The sequence below is a fragment of the Pogonomyrmex barbatus genome, unplaced genomic scaffold, assembly GCF_055798465.1.
Source record: "Pogonomyrmex barbatus isolate J1 unplaced genomic scaffold, ASM5579846v1 scaffold1, whole genome shotgun sequence".
Lineage (NCBI taxonomy): Eukaryota > Metazoa > Arthropoda > Insecta > Hymenoptera > Formicidae > Pogonomyrmex > Pogonomyrmex barbatus.
In genome coordinates this window covers 20,312,895-20,333,919 of record NW_028297098.1, presented here as the reverse complement: position 1 = coordinate 20,333,919, position 21,025 = coordinate 20,312,895, and the positions used below count along the sequence as shown (strand labels likewise).

The following is a 21,025-nucleotide window of genomic DNA, read 5'->3' as shown; positions in this document are numbered from 1 at the left end:
AATTTATTTATTTAGCATAATTTTAATTATTAATTGATATTTATAGAACATTAATTTTTTCTTCTTTTTTAATATGTACATGTTTTTTGTTAATTTATTTCCTTTGTCTTCCAAAAATAAAAAAATAATTATGCAATTTTCTTTAGAACTTTTATAATCTTTCTTACATTTGATTTATACCTAGAAATTTTAAGTATTCCACAAGTATGTTGAATAAATGCTATGAGCATCGTCCCTATCGCTACCATTGAAATAAGTCCTATGCAAAAAGCTGCATGTATATGTAACATAATTAAATAAAAATATTTTTCATGATCGATAAAATATTCCATTATAATCGGCAGATGACGTGACTGAGATACATTTCTTAATAAAGCAATATCGAGGATATTTGTATAATATTGAACGATGATAAAAGTAAATGAGCCACAAATGGAGAGTACTACAAAGATCAGAAAGAACAAATTTTTTGTAAAAATGTCCAAATTAGTTTTCATATTATGTCTGATATTATATAATATATATTAAAATTTAAATAAAAATATTAAATAAAAAGCGTAATGATGTAAAATTTTAAAAATTTGTACCTGTTAGTTTAGATGTATACCATTGTGCACTATAATTATACCTTTTGATAATAGCGTTTTCATATTCATTTTTTAAAGTGCTGTATACATCTTGAAGTTGCATTATTAAATATTTTATCTATAAACTCAATAATTTATTATGTCTTTGTACCTCAAATAATCATTGTATAATAATGTATTTTTTAAATATAATTTAAATAAAACAGAATATCTATTATTATTTAACAATTAACTTACATTTTCGAAATTAACAGCAAATGAGATATAGTTTATCACAAAGATACTAAAGGAAAGTACAGTAGTAATAACTTTAATGACTAAGTCGATAGTATACTTAGAAGTTAAAAATACAGTAAGCTAAAAAAATAACTTATTAACATTTAAAAAATCATTTCCTTAAAATATTATGATATTGAAATCATAATTTTTAAACTATTAATTTAAACTATTAATCCATACTTAATAAATAAGGAAATCTTAATGTGAATCATTTTGATATATAAATAATATATAATATCGATTTTTAAGTAATTTTTAATATACAAATTACGATAAAGATTAGTAAAAAAATTTCATAAATATGAATTTGTTCCAATTTATATGTTATTATAATAATAATATTAAAATATTACCGTACTTGAAATACAATAGCGCTTATTAAAATGCCAAAGAAGAAAATAAACTGAAGACGGATGAGTGTTGATCGTTTATAAGGCCACAAGCCCATAGCAAGCAGAAGAGTCCTATTAAGACTAAAATATTGTGTTTCAATACAGGTCATTTCTTTACAAGTTACAAAACATAACTGAGAACAAATAGAAAAGAGTTCGCAATTATCCCCTCCTTTTCGTATTTATCAACTAATCGACTGTCTCATAACTTCTCTCTTTTTGCATAAAATTTTCAGTGCAATTTTCTTAATTCCGCAAAGTGACATATAATATCACGTAACATTGGAACACTGGCATTATAATAATGTTTCTTGAAATAATATTTAGAATTAAGTAATCGATATTTAATAATTTAATATAATTCAGCGAGTATTTTCTTTTTTATTTTAAGGGCAAAGAAAAATATTTATAGAAGAATTATTTTGCAATAATAATATACGTACCTGTTTTAAATCTACATTTTTCTACATTAATTTTGTTCACGCATATTTTATCTCTAAGCAAAGTCCGTTTCCCTAACCTTAGATATTATCGGATGTTACAAAATGCTATTAAATAGGTTTATTTTTTATGTTTTTCATAATTTTATGTATGTTACTAAAAAGTTAAACTTACATATTTACTTTAAATAAATATATTAAATATTAATTAAAATATTAACACTTTTTCTGTGGAAAAGCCTAAAGACTAATTTTAGGTTTTTCTGTAGAAAATCCTAAAGACTAATTTTAGGTTTTTTTGGTGGGATAAAGCAACTATAAAGCTACTTGACCAAAACACAGAGCGAACAAAATAGAAACCATTACACGTGAGATAAGTTGTTGAAGTGTCTCATGATAAAGTCTCATTATTTCGGTAGAGCAAAATAACTTGCATCACAGCAAAAACGGGTTCTAGTTAGAAGCATGGCTGGAATATAAGTAATACACAAATCCTGAGGCTGCATAAAAATAGGGGGCTACATAAAAAGGGGAAAACAAGATAAGCAGGGCATAAACCTGGTGTAGAATGCTGAATTGATAGAACATAAATGATACTTCAGGAACATAAAATTTCTTTCAATCAATTTGTACTCAAATCTTTAGTGTTTAAATGTGAAACAGCAATATTCGAAATTTTTTATTAATTATATATTTATTATATTACAATTTAATTTGATTTACCTTTTTATTGGTTTATTACCGCATAGAGCGCATAACTGTAAAATAAGATACTGAAGCCTTCACCAACTACGACAAATAATATCATTAAACGTAAACATTTACATTATGTTATTTCAAATATATTCTAACTTATATTATATTTTTACCGTGGCGAAACACTCTAGTGATCCAATAAACAATCCACCGACTCTTAAAGTAAAATCCTTAGTGCCTCTTTGCAACAGAAAAAGTACAATTCTTTGTATGTGCAAAGGAACTACGTACCATTGAACATTGTATCTACAAAATTATGGAAACAAAAAATCGATTACTTAAAAAAAAAGAATACATGAGTATTCCATATATTTCGTTTATTTATAGACAACATGCTTATGTTTATTTTCAAAATAAACATTCGTAAAGTTCTTGCACATATATATTGTAATATTTTATAAAAAATATTTCTTACACAGTAACAAATACTTGATTAGTATGATCCATAACATCTTGTCCGATGTAATTCGCAATAAACATATAAAAAATACTAATAAATATGAATAAAACAGGAAATATAAGTTCCCTGATGTTATCTATAGATGAATCCATTTGAAAAACCTTTGTTCATGATCATATGGAATTATTGGAATTGTATTAATGTTATAATTATATTTTTTATAGCTTTTAATATCTATGCATTTTTAATTGTAAATTATATTTTTAAATCAGAAAAGTTATTATTAACAAATATATTTTTTTATAAACACATACACACACACATAGAAATGCATGCATATATAACATATATATATACGAAATTCATTTCCACAATTTTTTAATTGGAGATAAAACAATACATTCCTTCAATGATAGAATCATATATATATATATATATATATATATATATATATATAATTTAAGTTATATAAGACTTATTCGAAAGAGATTGAGGCTCAATGATATTACTTCGACGGTTATTAGGCAAAACAACATTAATTCAAATTTAGATACCAACAATTTAGACAATCTTTAAACATAAATACACACATTCTATATTTTACACATATACATGTATAGACACTTATATATATATATATATATATATATATATATATATATATATATGTATATATATGGCTATATAAATAAATTTATATATTATTATATATATTTTATATATATATATGTCTATACATATATATGTATATAAATTATACATTATATATATATATATATATATATATATATATATATATATTGTTGCATGAATACTAACTCATAGCTAATCGATGAATATCTATGGCAGATATTATTCCTTGAAGTATCAAATTCTCATTTTTTAAAATAATATTTTGCAACATATTACTCTTCATTGCACGTTCTATACGATAACTATGAAGAATATGTTTATTAAAGAGATTATTTCTTTTATTCTCCAACAATAAAAAGAGAAAATAATAATTATGTAATTTCTTTATTAGAAATTTTATAACCTTCCCTCTATGTTTTATACCTAAAAATTCTAAACATTCCACAAGTATGTTGAAGATATGCTATGAGCATCGTTCCTATTGCTACCATTGAGACAATTCCTATGCAAATAGCTACATGTATATGTAACATGATTAAATAAAAATATTTGTTTTGATCTATAAAATACTCCATTATAATTGGCACATGATGTGATTGAGATACGTTTCTCGATAAAACAATGTCGAAGATATTTGACCAAAATTGGGTGAAGGTAAAAATAAACATGCTACAAACGGCAATTACTATAAAAATTAGAAAAGAATAGCATGCAAATTTTGTCGAAAATTATTATGAAATTCTTTTCATGTTATTTGTTGTATTGAATGATGCTACATAGTATATAATATAATATAATAAATAGAAAATGTTTAACTGTTATATATTACCTGTAAGCATAATCGTATATCTTTTTGCATTATAGTTACATTTTCTAACAATAGCACTTTCGCATTCATCTTCTAAATTGTTATATATATTTTGAAGTTCTATCATTAAATCTTTTACCTATTAATTAGACAATTTATTACATCTATTATGTTCTTTATATCTACAAAAATTATTAATTATTGTGTGTGTGTGTGTGTGTGTGTGTGTGTGTGTGTGTGTGTGTGTGTGTGTGTGTGTTATATAAATATTTTTTTTTCAATATAATTTAAATAAAACGAAATTTGTATATTATTAATAAATATATTTGTATATTATTAGTAACTTACATTTTTTATATTAAAGGCAAACGCAACGTATTTTATTATAAAGTTTAGAAAGAAAATTGCAGTTGAAAGAATAGTAACAACATAATCGGAACCATGTTTAAAAGTTAAAAATGCAGTAAACTGAAACCAATATTTTTATTAAATGTTTGCATTAAAAGATTTATAACATTTAACATTTAAATTATAAATTCTTAACTAATAATTATACTTTATGTAAAACAAGTAAAGAGATCTTATTACAATTAATGTAACTATATTATTAAAATTAATGTAACTATATTATTAAAATTTAAGAAAGTTGTAAATATTGTAAATATTAATAGTTATTGTAAATATTAATTGGTTATAACTTATATATGTTGCAGTAATAATGTAAAATATTATCTTACTTGAAATAAAATAGAGCTTGTCAAAATACCAAAGAAAAGGATGAATTGAAGACGAGTGAGTTTTGATTGTTGATAGGGCCATAAGCCGAAAGCGAGTAAAAGAGTTCTGTTAAGACTGAAATATTGCGTTTCAATGCAGATCATCTTTCTATCTATTCCAAAACATGACTGCGAAGAAATTGAAAAGAGTGCGTTTATCCCCTCCTTTTTTTATTGATTGATTAAATATTATCTTTCCTCTTCTGGTATAAATTTCATTCTAATTTCTTTTATACACAATTTTTTTTATAGCACTTGATACTATATGTAATCGATTTATGTATACTATAATCGTTTTTCCAAATAAAATTTACTATTACGCAATCAATATAATGCCATTGAAATTTAACAGATGTTTCCTTTCTCATAAGATAAAAAGAAAAAAATATTCTTGAAAGAATGATTTACATGGAAATTACATGAGAGACACGTAAGCATATTTCTATACTTCTTAAAACCTCAATTTGATACGCTTTATTCTTATTTAGATATTCTTAAGAATACTTCAAGTTTCAAAACTATTCATCCCTTTATCTTTAAGTATCGCTGATTTTTTACAAGTTGGTGTTAGATATAATTCTCTTTTCAAAAGATAGTTTTATTTTATATGTTATTTATAATATATAATTATATACATATGTAATATATTACTGAAAAATTAAAATTTAAAGTTTTAAAAATGTTAACTAATATATTATTATAGAACTGCGTTGAAAGTCTGCTAAATTAAATGGCACGTAATTGGTGATATAATTATTGAATTTATTTCATATAAAAATTTAGCAGTCAAGATCCTGTTTGCCATGAATCGATCTTTGTTACTATTGTTAATATATTATTATTTATTGGAGAGTAACGTTCCGTATAGCAATATATCTTGTGGTATATGTAGCTCCAATATGGAAAAATAAACTGAGAAACAATATAACATTAACTAAATTTATAATTAATAATAAGTTAATAAATTTTATTTTATTATTTAAATTTTTAATATTTTAAATTTTAATTTTGAAAAAAAAATATTCTTTTGTGATATAGACAATATCTTTTTTTAAATATTTCGAATTAAAAATAATAACTTCTGAAATATCAGCTTTAGCTAATCTATATAATTTTAAAACTTTAGTGTGCCATTATAGCTAAATATAAATTGATTTTATTATTTATTGTTTGGTTGTACTAATTATATTTATATTATATTTTTATTAGATTTGTTTTTTTGCCTTATTGTTGCGTGGAATATATGACGGTAAAGTAAGATACTGAAGTCTTCAAAAGCTACAATGAATAATGTTGTTAAATATGTCTATTTGTATTAAATTAATTTAAACATAATTCATAGCATATAAACATTTAAACATAATTCATAGCATATAAACATTTAAACATAATTCATAACATATATATATATATATATATATATATATATATATATATATATTAATTTCTTACAGTGGCAAAACATTCTATAGACGCATAAAATATACCACCGACATTCAAAGAAAAATCTTTGGCGCTTCTTTGCAACAGAAACAATATCAATCTTTGTATATTTAGCGGTGCTATGTACCATTGAACATTATATCTACAAAATATTATATAAAACCAATTAGAACAAATAATTTAAAACAATTAAAAATATAATTTTAACATTAACGGATTGTTTATAATGAATAAAATATTAATCTTTACTTTTAATATCAGATTACATAATACATAATTTTTTGTTTATAATTATATTTATAAACAAATATCTTACGCGGTAACATATATGCGATTATTGTGATTCGTTACATTCTGTCCGACATAATTGGCTATAAACATGTATACTATAATGCTAATTGCAAATACAAGTGGCATCAAAATTTCCTTTATATCTCTTTCAGTCGATGCTATCTGAAATATCTAAAATAGCAATTTCTTAGTTATATTTTACCTACGCGCGCGCGCACACATACACACACACATATTTTAATCATTATTATATCTCATAAATAGCAAATTGTAATTTTTAAAATAATAAGTATTAAAACTAATATATATAAATATAAAAATTATACACAAAATTTTTTAATCAGAACTCTAAATAATATGTATATTATATTATATTAATAATATATACACTTTTAGCATAAAATTATTTAGTGTAAAATTAAAAAATATTTATTCCAAAACTATACTTGCAGAGATTTTTAGATAAAATTCAACTTACTCGAAAGAGATTAAGACTTAAAGAAATTACTCCGAATGTTATTAGACCAAATAGCATTACTTCAAATTTAGAAAGAATTAATTCAGACAATCTTTAAACACAAATAAATATTAGTATATATTTTATGCATAGAATTGTTGCATAGATATTAACCTCATAGCTTGCCGATGAATATCTACAGCATATATTATCCCTTCGAATATCAAAGTTTTGTTTTTTACAGTAATATTTTGTAACACATTAGTTCCCATTGCACGTTCAATACGATAGCTATTAATAACATAAATAATGTTTAATTTTTTTATTACTCTTTTAATTTGATTTGTTGTTATTGCAACATAAATTCTATCATCATATTTGTTTCAGACTACGTAATTTTATTATGATTAGAATTTTTGTATAGCCTTTTTTTGAATTTATTTTATACCTAGAAATTCTAAACAATCCACAGATATACTCAAGATATGCAATCATCATTGTTCCCGTCGATACTATTGCGATAGCGCCAATGCAAATTGATACATGTATATGCAGTACAATTAAATAAAAATATTTTTCTTGATCAATAAAGTATTCTGTCATAATTGGCATATGACGTGGTCGAGATATATTCCTCGGTAAAATAACATTAAGAATATTCGCCCAAAATTGAACGATAATAAGAATAAACACGCTAGAAACACCAAGTACTAAAATTAGAAAAAATACGTTTTTTAAATTCTGTTGTATAAAAATTTCTGATTTACTTATATTATATGCATTAAATAAAAAATAGAATAACATGCAAAGAATTAAAAATATTGTCTTACTTGTAAGTGCAACTGTATACCGTCTTGCATTCTGACTATATTTTCTTATGATAGCGCTTTCACAATCGTCTTTCAATTCACTGCATGTATACTGAAGTTGCGCCAGTAAATCTTTTATCTGTCGACTCAACAATTCATTACATTACTTTTTATGACATTTTATAAAAGTATATTTTCTAAAAATATTTGAAGGAGAAAAATTATAATAAACTATCAACTTACATTATCGGTATTAACAGCAAACGAAATATATTTTATTATAAAGGTTGTAAAATAAAATACACTGCAAACAATTTTAAGAACAAGATCGGAAGTACGTTTTGAAGTTAAAAGTGCTGTAAACTGTAAACAATAAGATTAGAAAAATGCTTATAATAAATCATTTATCTTTTATACATATAACAAATTTTCACACATTTTCATACATTTATAGATAAAAGTTATATATGTATATAAAGGAATGTATATAAAGATATATATGTATATAAATGTATATGTATATTAATTTTTCCTTTATATACATATATACATATATATACATATATCTCATGATATGAATCATATCAATCATATCATCAATATCAGTATATATAATTTTATAATAAATATATTACAGCATGTTTCGAACACAGTATTAAAATTTTGTAATAATATTATTACCTTACTTGAAAGAAAATTGCGGTTATCAAAATACTGAGGAAACAAATAAGCTGAAAACGAGTGAGTTTTGATTGTTGATAGGGCCATAAGCCGACAATGAGCAAAAGAATTCTATTAAGATTGAAATCCTCGGTCTCAATACAGATCATTTCTTTGCGACTTTCAAAACATTACTGTGAAAATATCGACGTGCATGCATTTCTCTTTTATTATTGATTGATTAAATATTTTATATCTTCTTTCCTTTGACATAAATTTCAATATCAATTCTTTAATTTACTATAACATAGTTGCAGATCCATTATGAGATCGAAATATGTTCAATTCAACAAATTTCTTAAGTAAGCTACCAATATTTACGATCGATTTGCCACTGAAAGTAATTCGACAGCTGCGTCTTTCTCATGAAATTGAGTTATCTATAGAAATATCGCGCATTTTTTTTTCTTTTTTAGCGCCAATACTTCATTCTAGTACGCGCAGTTGTACGATACACTTGGTCTTCCAGAGGAATATCTTCTAACTGTAACTCTTTCAATGCCAAGTCTATTTGATAAAATATTTATAATTAAACATAATTTGATCAAATAAATATGTAATATATAAATTTCAAATTAGCGATATACACAATTAATATTTTTATCAGTATTAAAAAAATTGTGTCAACTCTCTCGTTAAAATGTTTCTGTCAATGTTATTTATATATTAGTCTTATCTTTTTATGCTACTTGTGTTTGTAGTTTTACAGATTATTGATTACATCATTAAAAACGATAAATTTCAATATATTTATAATATATTTACTCAATAAATTTGGGTTTGTTATATCATAAATTATTTCAGAATAATGATCATTGCGATAACGAACCAGTAGAGAATATGTACTTAAAAGCTCGTAAATAATTAAATCTATACAGATCTTTTTATTTGAACTTTAACTTTATATTTTGATTCAATTTCAATTATAGAATGTCAATTATAAACATGACCAATATCTTAATTCAAATAATTTTAATTTATTATGTCTTTCTGAACAACATAATCTCTAACTGAACATATATTAAAAACCTACTTGAAAAAAATCTTTCTATATTCTAAACATGCAATAAATCGATGTTTTTCTATTGCTATATCTTTACTATACTAAAATTCATTTGATCAATGCGTAGAATATATGACTGTAAAATAAGATACTGAAGCCTTCACTAGCTGTAATTAAAATACTATTATTATTTATTATACACATTTATATAAATATAGTATTTGTAAAATATTCTAAAATATTATTTTACCATAGCAAAACATTCCATAGATGCATCAAATATTCCATCGAATGTAAAAATAAATTCCTTGGTATCTCTTTGCAACAAAAATAGTATTATTCTCTGTATTTGCATAGGAGCTCTATACCACGGAATGTTGTATCTACAAAATTATGTGTCTGATTAATTAATCATAATTTATAAAATAAAAACTTTATTACTTTATTATTTTCAGTATAAATGCTGACTTATTCTATAGCAATTTAATTTCTAATGTAATAAAACTCTTAAAATGAATATTTCTTACGCAGCAATATATATGAGACTATTGTGATCTGTTACATTTTGCCCCACATAATTGGCTAAAAACATGTATAAAAGGATAGCCATTGAATAAAAAAATGGATAACACAATTCCTTAATATTATTTTCCGATACAATCTGGAAAAGCTAAGAAAAATATTTTGTGAAAATTATTAACTTCTTGCATATATACATTTTAAATTTCAAGTTACGGATTTTACATAGTAAATTTTCCCTTTCTTGGAAGAAAGATTAAACATAACGTATATAAAAATAGAACATTGTTACGAAGCATTTACAAGATATGTGTCAATAAAAATACATGCTATTTTAATATAGAGAACATGCTCCAAAATTATAATAATTATTGAATTTATAATATTGTTCATTAAGTTCAATAAAAACAAATCAGCATAAATATCTATATATTTGCGACATTATCGATATTTAGTTATTTAAAGTGCGGTTTTTGTCATTTACAAATATTTAAAACGTAGTATTATTAGTATTATTGAAAATAAACTTATAACGCAGACATTTTGCTTTTGCCGATTCTTACAATATTCTGAGCAATATTATAAATATATGCAATTTCAGAACAGTTCTGATATATTATTATGTAAATACTATTCGAAAAAAGAAAATTTACTTGAAATAAATTTAAGCTCAAGCAAGTTACGCCATCCACTATTAAACAGAAAAACATTATCTCAAATACGGACAGCAACTGTTTGGATAGCCTTAAAAAAAGAATATTACAATATTATAATATACATAGCACAGACATATTATCAGAGTAGATACATACTTCATAGCTTCCCGATGAATAATTACGGCGCAAATTATGCCTTTAATTATCAAAATCTTATTCTTTAAATTAATATTTTGTAAAAAGTCAATCTTCATTGCATGCTTAATACGATAGCTGTAAATATTTATGCAGCAATAAATATACAATAATTTATTGATCTGTTAACTAAAAACACATTACACAAACTTTTTTTAATAATACGTTGTTTGAGAATGACAAATTATAACTGCAAATTAAATTCTTATAATTATTGCTACATTTATATTCATACCTAGCAATTTTAAACATTCCACAAGTATGCTGAAGATACGTAATAAATATTGAACCTATTGCTAACAATGCAACTATTCCGATATATAGTGTTACGTTAATATGTAACAAAATTAAATAAAAATATTTTTCTTGATCAATAAAATATTCCATTAAAATTGGTAAATGATATGATCGAGATATGTTTACAGATAAACCAGTATCAGCTATATCCAAAAATTGAAATATAATACTAACACATATTGCCAAAATTGCACATACTAAAATCATTAAAAAGAAATTGTTATTTAAGTTTGGAGTATAATATGTAATGGACATAATATTGTAAAATTATGTAACATATACTATATACATGTCTCATACATATGGTAGATGTTACCATAAAATCCAATAAGAATCATATTTTACTGACAAGTAAGTCAAAAGTTGATAGCAATTTCTTAACTTCATTTTATTCATAAATACGTTTGTACATTTGATTTTGTACATATTTGAATAAATAGATATATGTAATAAATCATTTATGTGCGTATATATGAAAATATTATAATTTACAAAAGACGATTCTTTTATATAATAGTTTTAATATTAAATTTAAAATATAATTTCATGTAAAAAAGAATATATGTTAACTTACTTGTAAGTGTAACTGTATAACGATTGGCAATACAATTATATTTTGTTACTATAGCAATTTCATTTTCATCTTGTATCTCATTATGTATGTACTGAAGCTGCTTCAATAAATCCTTGACCTATTATTCCATCAATATAATCTATACTGTCTTTGTATAGATTATATTATATTATATTATATTATATATTATATTATATTATATTCTATATTATATTAAAAAATATTTTTAACAAAAATTTATTTAACAAGAAAATTGATCTTGATATACGAACGTCCTGAGAACTTACTGCATCAATATTAAGATGAAAAGCAATAAATTTTATCATGAACATTGTAAAGAATGATACGGAAGACAGGACTTTAACGAGGAGATCAGAAGTAAATTTCGAGCTTATTAATGGTGTCAACTACAAGTAATTAATTCATTTAATTTTATATAGTATAATATGTGTACATATTATCATATATTTTATCTTCATGTTAAAATAATTAATTTTAAATTATAATTTTAAATTATAATTTAAATTATATATGTCTATATATAATATAAATAAGATAATAATAATATAAATATAATAAATGTAATATTTTCTATATGTATATCAGATTACACAATTCAATTTGAAATTAATTATTTTAATATGAAGATTTATTATTTTATTATAATAATTATTTTAATATAAAAAATATATGTTAACATGTTTTACCTGAAACACAATACAAGCTGACAGAGTAGAAAAAATAAAAATACATTGAAATTGAGTGAATTTGGATTGTTGATAGGGCCATAAACCAACAGCAAGCAATAGAATTCTGTTTAGATTATAATGAACTTGTAGACAGATCATTTCTCAACAAACTATATTACTATAAAGGCATCGACGAAAATTCTTTTTTCCTTCATTCTTTCTTAGCTTAAAGATTCTATATCTTTTTTCTTTTAGCATAAATTTTGATGCAAATTTTCTAATTTAATGTAAATGCTTTATTTGCACGTTTGTATAAAAGTTTGCTCGAATAGATGCGTTCAATTTAATAAATTTCTCAGAATTACAAATATTTACACGACCATTTGATTGCTAAAAGTAATTTGACAGATGTATTTTTCTCATGCAATTGAATTATTTACAGAAAAGCCGCGCAAGCGCATTTTTTATTTTATAGTACTAATACTTCATTCTACTAAATGCACTCACGAGATGCTTAATTTTTGAAAACGATATTCTTTAGTTTTAATTTTTAATATCAATTTTACTTGCTAAGTTTCATAATTTACAAATGATTGTAATCAACGCGAGATTTCTCTTTAAGAATCAAGGAAGTATTTATTTTTAGCAAGTGTTAAATTTTGCAAGTGTTAAACTGACCTGTCAGTTATCCAATTATCTTTAATTTTTAATATTTATTATCAGGTATATTATATACTTTTTATTATTCAATTTATTTATTTATTTACATATTTTTTTATTATCCAATTATGTTACCGAATAGTACTTGTAAAATGCTACCGAATAATACTTGTAAAATGTGCTATTTAATTCTAATTTAAATTTCTTTAAACATGTGTGTGTGTGTGTGTGTGTGTGTGTGTGTGTGTGTGTGTGCGCGCGCGCGCGCGCGCGCGCGCGCGCGTGTGTGGTGTGTGTGGTGTGTGTGTGTGTGTGTGTGTGTCTGTGTATGTGTGTATACTAATGAATAATAAATTATTTAAGTATAACATCAAACATTTAAATAGAAACATTTGATAGGAAATAATGAGAAAAAACGAGAAAAGTTATATTTGAAAGGTAATTAAAATGGATAAATATTTGTTATTGTGTATATTTTAGATACTTTATATATTTTAAGTAAATCAGTATCTAATCTCCGATAAAATACTCAACTTTAATACATTTCAAAAATATGATGTAATACTATTTCGATTTAAATAAAATTTATTATTAACGTTTTTTTAACAGCATAATATTAAACTTTCAACTATATAACTATTTATTTACTATACTATGAGTACGTTCGGAAACACCATTCGAATGACTCCGTGTATCGTCTTATCTTTGTTTAATATTCGAAGAAACAACAAGGATAAAACGATACACGAAGTCACTCGGATGGTGTTTCCAAACGTAACCTATATAACTATTTATTTTGCAGGTAGAAATATATCCATTCTTTCGTAATTATATTCTTATCATATTCTATTTATATTTCTTCCATTATCGCGTAGAATAAATGACGGTGAAGTAAGATACCGAGGTCTTTACTAACTGCAATTAAAAATATCTCTTCTCATGATATATATTTACAATAATATTTTATATTACATTACCGTAGCAAAGCATTCTATGGACGCATGAAATAGTCCACCGACATCCAAAGTATGTTCTTTGGCTCTTCTTTGTAAGAGAAATAGTATCATTTTTTGTATATTTAATGGGGCTTTGTACCACTGAGCATTATACCTATGAAATTATATACATATATGAAAATAGATAATCAAATACTAATTCGAGATCGAAACTTTTTTATCAGTTCATTTCAATATTTATACATATATACTAATAATTCATTGCTGTTTATTCTACAATAGAATAAATAGAATAAATAGAATTAATTTCTATGTTCAAAGTAATAAGTCTAAAAGCCAAATATTGATATATTCTATCTTAGAAAATTGTTTCTTACGCAGTAACATATACATCATCATTGTGATTTATTATATCTTGTCCCATATAGTTGGCTAGAAACATATACAATATAGAAACAGATGAATATAATAACGGTGGAAATAATTCTCCGATGTTATTTACGGATGATGCAATCTGAAAAAGCTGAAAAGAAAATTTTATATGAATTATCAATCTTGCATACATACAGTCTAAATTTTAAGTTACGGATGATACAGTAAAATTTTCTTTTATTTTTATAAAATTATAAAATTATAATTTTATAAAATTAGAATCAGAAATACTTTATACAATAACAGAGAATTATAATTATAAGCCAGTAACTAAACATAACTATCAATTAGAATATATTCTGTCTTCACAGAAAAATACGATAATTGTTTTAAGATTACATGACTTTATAATACTGTTTATTACATTTGAAAAATTGCAAATGTTAATGTTATATTTCTACATCACTATTAATATTTTCAGTTATTTAAAGTTTTGCATTAATCACACATGTCACTTTTAATATTTTCTTATTGTTTGTAACTTATAACGCAGGTATTGTCGATTCATGAACAAATATTATTAACATACGCCATTTTTTAAACAATTTTTTATATTATTATATTATATTATTATATAATATAGAAAATTTACTTGAAACAAATTCAAGCTCAAGCAAGTTACGCCAACCACTATTAGACAAAAAAACATTATCTCAAATATGGACAGCAAATGTTTGGATAAGCTTTAAAAAAAAGAAAATATTAGAATAGGATTACACACACGCGCGCGCGCGCGCACACACACACACACCATGTATGTATGTATATGTATATTTTATATAATTATATGTATACTTTATGTAACTTTATGTATACTTTATGTAACTTTATGTATACTTTATATAACTTTATGTATACTTTATGTAACATGTATATTATCAATGTAAATACAAACTTTATAGCTTGTCGATGAATATTTATAGCACAAATTATATCTCTGGTTATCAAAATTTTATTTTTTTGGTTAACATTTTGTAGAATATCGATTTTTATTGCTTGCTTGATACGGTAGCTGTAAAAATTCGTGCAATGAATATAAACAGTAGTTTATTAAATCTGTTAGCTAAAAACATATATTTTAACACAAACTTTTTTAAATATAGTATATTATTTAAGGATGACAAATTATAATTATTAAAATTACATTATTTAAATTCTTATAATTATTGCTATATTAATATCCATACCTAGCAATTCTAAACATTCCACAAGTATGCTGAAGATATGTAATAAGCAATGTACCTATTGCTAACATTGCAACTGTTCCGATGCATAGTGCCATACAAACGTGCAACAGAATCAAATATAAATATTTTTCTTGATCAATAAAATATTCTGTCATTATTAATAAACGAGATGATACGTTTGTAGATACGTTGAAGATACGTTTGTAGATATATCAACATTAACCATAATCGATAAAAACTGAATTATAATAATAATTATTGTTCCGCAAATTACGACTACTAAAAAGTGTTAGAGAAATATTGTTATTTTACTTCCTAGTACAACATTATAACAAACATTATGTATAACTAGTTTACATATATCCTCTGCATTTATATTTTAAAGTGTAATATTTCAAATTAAAAATAAATTTTATTAATTAATTAATAATAATTTCTCATTTATTTTATAAATACAATTTTATAAATACATTGTACACAAAATTTATTGTAAATATACATATCTTATAAATAGATATACATATATATATATATATATATATATATATATATAAAATACATTTATGTAATATATCATGTATATGTAAATGGAAGTGTTAATATGTATATATATATATATATATATATATATATATATATATACATATATATATTATTAAAGAAACTGATTTCCTTTATTTAATAGTTTAATTATATTAAATTAAAAATATAATTTTATTAAAAATTAATATATATATATTATCTTACTTGTAAGTGAAACCGTATAACGATTGGCAATGCACTTATATTTTGTTACTATGGCAATTTCGTTTTCATCTTTTATTTCATTGTGTATGTGCTGAAGCTGCTTCAACGAATCCTTGACCTGTTATTCCATCAACCTGCTATTACTGTCTTTGTATATATTAGAAAACACTTTTTGCTACAAAAATTTATTTAACAAGAGAGTTTATCTTATTATACGGATGTCCCGTAAATTGAGAACTTACTGTATTAATATTAAGATGGAAAGCAATATATTTTATCATGAATGTTGTAAAGAAAGATACGGAAGACAAAATCTTAGCGAGGAGATCAGAAGTAAATTTCGAGCTTATTAATGGTGTCAACTGCAAGTAATTAGTTCAGTTTAATTTTATATAGTATAATATGTGTACATATTAGCATATATATATATATATATATATATATATATATATTTTATCTTTATATTGAAATAATTAATTTTAAATTATATTTCAAATTATATATATCTATATATAATATAAATAAGATAATAATAATATAAATATAAATATAATAAATGTGATATTTTTTTATATGAATATTAGATTACACAATTCAATTTGAAATTAATTATTTTAATATGAAAAATATACGTTAACATATTTTGTTTACCTGAAACGCAATACAGGCTGACAGAGTAGAAAAAATAAAAATACATTGAAATTGAGTGACTTTGGATTGTTGGTAGGGCCATAAACCAACAGCAAGCAATAGAATTTTGTTGAGACTATAATAGTGAGCTTGCAAATAGATCATTTCTCAATGATATATGATATATTACTGCAAAGACATCGACGAGTATGAACTATTCCCTTCATTGTTTATTAGTTTAGTAAATATTTCATGTGTTCTTTCTTTTAGCATAAAATTTGACGCAAATTTTCCAATTTAATATAAAAATATGATCTATTTGCATTGTTTATGTAAAAGTTTGTTGTGAAATGTGCTTAATTTAACAAATTTTTCAATTAAATGTGAATATTGCACAGTCAGTTTTTTAAAGTAATTTAACAGGTGTACTTTTCCCATTAAATTATCTACAGAAAAGTCACGCAGGCGTATTGCATTCTTTTCAGCGCTGAAACTTCATTTTAGTAAATGTACTTACAAGACACATTTGGTATTTGATAAGAAGAACTTTTATGTTTAATATTTTTATGCTGATTCTGTCTATTAAATTGTATAATATAAAAATATGTTAGATTCATATAATACAACATTACATAAATTCTGAATGAAGAATTAATGTCTTGTTTATATAACAAGTAGTTGTTAAATAGTGATGGGTAAGTTATCTGATTATCTCTAATATTATTTTTTATTAGCCTATCTACATTTCTTATTTATTTTTTATTTATAAATTATAATTGTATTAAATATTTAAATATTAATTATATTTTTACTATAACATTATCGTATTGTATATTTAAAAACACATATTATTATTTTTCATTTTTTTTATTATAACATTTTTTCATATCGGATAAAATAATGACCAAGGAGTCAGATAGCAAGCATCATATCAAAAATTACATAATCATAAATAATTATTTTTATTTTGCTTTTAATTTTATATTATTTTAAGTTATACAATTTTAAATAATATTTTTTGTTGATAAATATTTAGTATTTGTTTCATGTTATTTAATTATTATAATAACATAGTAATGTAAAAATTTATAAAAAATTAATTATTTTTATTTATAAAAAAAATAAATTTTAATCTTTATCATCTTATCCGCTACTTAAAATCATTTCATCCACAAGATGATGAAGTTGGCACATTTTCAAAAAATTTAAATTCCAATTTATTTATAAACTTTTCTGTTTCTGCAGATGATAAGACTTTAGCAAGACTTTAGCTAAATAGAAAAAAATTGATTGTTAATTATCACTTTAAAAATCAGAAAAGATCGACAAACATTAACATTCTATTCTTCTTTCCCTACTTAAAATATCTTATGTTTACAATTTATAAAAATTTTATGTACTTAATACTTTGATTTAAATTATTTTTATTTACGTCTTTTTTACAAGAAGATATAATTCAACATACATAAAGCTTTCTATCTTGTAAGTAGGAATGTCAGTTCTTTGATAAATATATCCTTATAACATTATTATTATATTCATGCTTATTTATTGCATTGAATGTATGACAGTAAAGTATGATACCGAAGTCTTTAGTAACTGCAATTAAAAATATTTTTTATTTGTGTATTTACCCATTTATAATAAAATATTATTGAGATATTTTAGATCACCGTAGCAAAACATTCCATGGATCCATGTAAAAGTCCACCGAGATTTAAAGTATGTTCTTTAACTCCTTTTTGTAATAGAAATAATATCATCTTCTGTACATGTAACGGGGCTTTATACCATTGAACGTTGTACCTATAAAAGTTTATGTATTATATAAAATAAATACCGAAACGCTAATTTGAAATAAGAATTCTCAATTAGTTTCAATATTTATATATTAATTTATTTTTCATAAACGTTAATTTTTTTATATTATAATCCTGAATAACAAACATTTATAGGTTTTATCTTAAGGATGGATTACATGGTGTTACTTCTGATTGTCGCTAGATTCTTTTATTCTAAATTCTTGCTCTTTCAGAACGAATTTTGGGCTGACGAAATTAATAATGTTAAACTAACTACACATTGTTCATAAACACAATGTACGAGTCATTCAATGTTTTGGAAAGATTATAATGAGAATGGTCATAAGTCTTAAGTCATCAAGTATCATGACATCACGGAATGATACATTATAAATCATTATTGTGCTTTGTGCACAAGCTCTTCAAGCTGAAATTCACGATTTTCTCACAAATAAAATAGAAAAGAAAAAGAAAAATGGAAATGGATAGATAGAAGACTAATTCCGGATATTCAGCTAATCTTTTCAAGGAATTAGTATTGAAAGATCCAATCGTGCATACTACAAAATAGCGCGAATAACGTACGAGAAATTGAAAAAAAAAAGAAATATTATCAATGTTATCAGTTAATTATCTTGTGTAATATGCTGAACTATTTGCTGGTCTCTCGCTGATTCATTCACTATCGTTTTGACACGCTGCTACAAGTCACTCATTCGTTTGACGAACATCTCAAATCTTGCGACTATTAGATGCATGATTTCAAAATTTTAGATGCTAACGAAAAAAAAACAAATGTCTAAAAGAAGTTTTCACAAATTCGCTGACAAATGAAGAAACGAATAAAAGCAGTGCTGTGTAAATCACTCTTTAATGAATGTTTCTTACGCAGTAGCAAATATGTGATTATTATGTTCCAATGCCTTTTGTCCTATATAATTGGCTATAAACATATATAAGACAATAACAAACACAAATAGAGACGACAATAACAATTCTTGAACATCATTTTTAAACGATGCAATCTGAAAAATTGCAAAAAATAAATTTTATGCAAATTATCAGTTTCTTACACAATTTAGTTATACCTGTATGTAATACGATAAGCTGTCTTTATTTTCAAAATTACAATTACAAATAATTTATAAAAAAATGATAAAGTTGCAATAAAACATTGATTGCGCGAATATTAATAGAAATGTATTCTATTTTCGTTTTGGAAATATAATAAGCTGTTTTAAGAATTCACAATACTATCCATTAAATTCAACAAAAATTAAGAAATATTATAATGCAATTAAACTATAAATTTACATCACTATGTTTTATAATTTAAGTGAATGTTGCGTTACTTTTGTTTTTTATGATGTTTATCTATAATTATCTTAAATGTTGCGTCTGTTATTTTTATATTATTTATAATATAAATTTATAATATTTTACGCTATTTATAATGTATTATATTTAAATTTATTGAATTTTTACAATTCCAAACAGTATTTGTCATTTTTTTTTATTAAACATAATTGATAAACGAGAACATCATCAAAGCGGCTCGAATATATATATATATATATATATATTCTTTTTATATGAAATAAGAACTTACTTGATATAAGTTGAGACTCAAACTAGTAACTCCACACACTACCAAACAAAATATCATTACTTGAACAGCGGATTGCAAATTTTTGGACAATCTTAAAAAAATAATATTATTACACATAGGACACACATATCATCAGCATAAATACAAACTTTAGAGCTTGCCGATGAATATTTACAGCACAAATTATGCTGTCGTACATAAAAATACTACCTTCCATGGTAATATTTTGCAGAATTTTTACATTCATTGCATTCTCAATGCGATAGCTATAAATATGT

The 21,025-nt window shown here is 23.4% G+C and overlaps 4 protein-coding genes and 1 pseudogene across 6 annotated transcripts; all 5 read right to left on the bottom strand.

The window, feature by feature from the left end:
* Window positions 1-1,949: 1,949 nt before the first annotated feature.
* LOC148938214 (uncharacterized) lies at window positions 1,950-5,176 on the bottom strand (annotated as a pseudogene). The gene is made up of 10 exons (XR_016138275.1): window positions 5,033-5,176; window positions 4,644-4,763; window positions 4,317-4,434; window positions 4,161-4,172; window positions 3,911-4,001; window positions 3,670-3,789; window positions 3,333-3,424; window positions 2,870-3,014; window positions 2,568-2,700; window positions 1,950-2,487 (listed from the first exon to the last, which is right to left on the bottom strand). The product of XR_016138275.1 is annotated as an uncharacterized LOC148938214 (transcript).
* Window positions 5,177-6,826: 1,650 nt separating this feature from the next.
* LOC105425151 (uncharacterized) lies at window positions 6,827-12,883 on the bottom strand. The gene is made up of 7 exons (XM_089072391.1): window positions 12,743-12,883; window positions 12,323-12,442; window positions 12,036-12,153; window positions 7,711-7,972; window positions 7,437-7,553; window positions 7,284-7,374; window positions 6,827-6,976 (listed from the first exon to the last, which is right to left on the bottom strand). The coding sequence occupies exons 1-7, from the start codon at window positions 12,881-12,883 to the stop codon at window positions 6,827-6,829; spliced, it is 999 nt and encodes a 332-aa protein (XP_088928517.1).
* LOC105425153 (uncharacterized) lies at window positions 9,190-11,969 on the bottom strand. Its single transcript, XM_089072396.1, has 6 exons — window positions 11,400-11,969; window positions 11,126-11,242; window positions 10,967-11,057; window positions 10,322-10,464; window positions 10,045-10,177; window positions 9,190-9,961 (listed from the first exon to the last, which is right to left on the bottom strand). Exons 1-6 carry the CDS (start codon window positions 11,714-11,716, stop codon window positions 9,911-9,913), a joined length of 852 nt encoding a protein of 283 aa, XP_088928522.1. The 5' UTR covers window positions 11,717-11,969; the 3' UTR covers window positions 9,190-9,910.
* Window positions 12,884-13,904: 1,021 nt separating the features above from the next.
* On the bottom strand, window positions 13,905-17,994 carry LOC105425251 (uncharacterized). Its single transcript, XM_089074823.1, has 9 exons — window positions 17,358-17,994; window positions 16,949-17,068; window positions 16,707-16,824; window positions 15,960-16,122; window positions 15,668-15,784; window positions 15,365-15,455; window positions 14,718-14,863; window positions 14,362-14,494; window positions 13,905-14,299 (listed from the first exon to the last, which is right to left on the bottom strand). Exons 1-9 carry the CDS (start codon window positions 17,499-17,501, stop codon window positions 14,249-14,251), a joined length of 1,083 nt encoding a protein of 360 aa, XP_088930949.1. The 5' UTR covers window positions 17,502-17,994; the 3' UTR covers window positions 13,905-14,248.
* Window positions 17,995-17,997: 3 nt separating this feature from the next.
* Window positions 17,998-20,802, bottom strand: LOC148938213 (uncharacterized). Of its 2 annotated transcripts, XM_089072404.1 has the most exons (3): window positions 20,027-20,106; window positions 19,010-19,142; window positions 17,998-18,935 (listed from the first exon to the last, which is right to left on the bottom strand). In XM_089072404.1, exons 1-3 carry the CDS (start codon window positions 20,089-20,091, stop codon window positions 18,885-18,887), a joined length of 249 nt encoding a protein of 82 aa, XP_088928530.1. In that variant the 5' UTR covers window positions 20,092-20,106; the 3' UTR covers window positions 17,998-18,884. The 2 variants fall into 2 exon arrangements, 1 of the variants encoding a protein (XP_088928530.1); XR_016138280.1 differs by lacking the exons at window positions 17,998-18,935; window positions 20,027-20,106 and adding an exon at window positions 20,748-20,802 and having other exon boundaries at window positions 19,074-19,142.
* Between the last annotated feature and the right edge of the window lie 223 nt (window positions 20,803-21,025).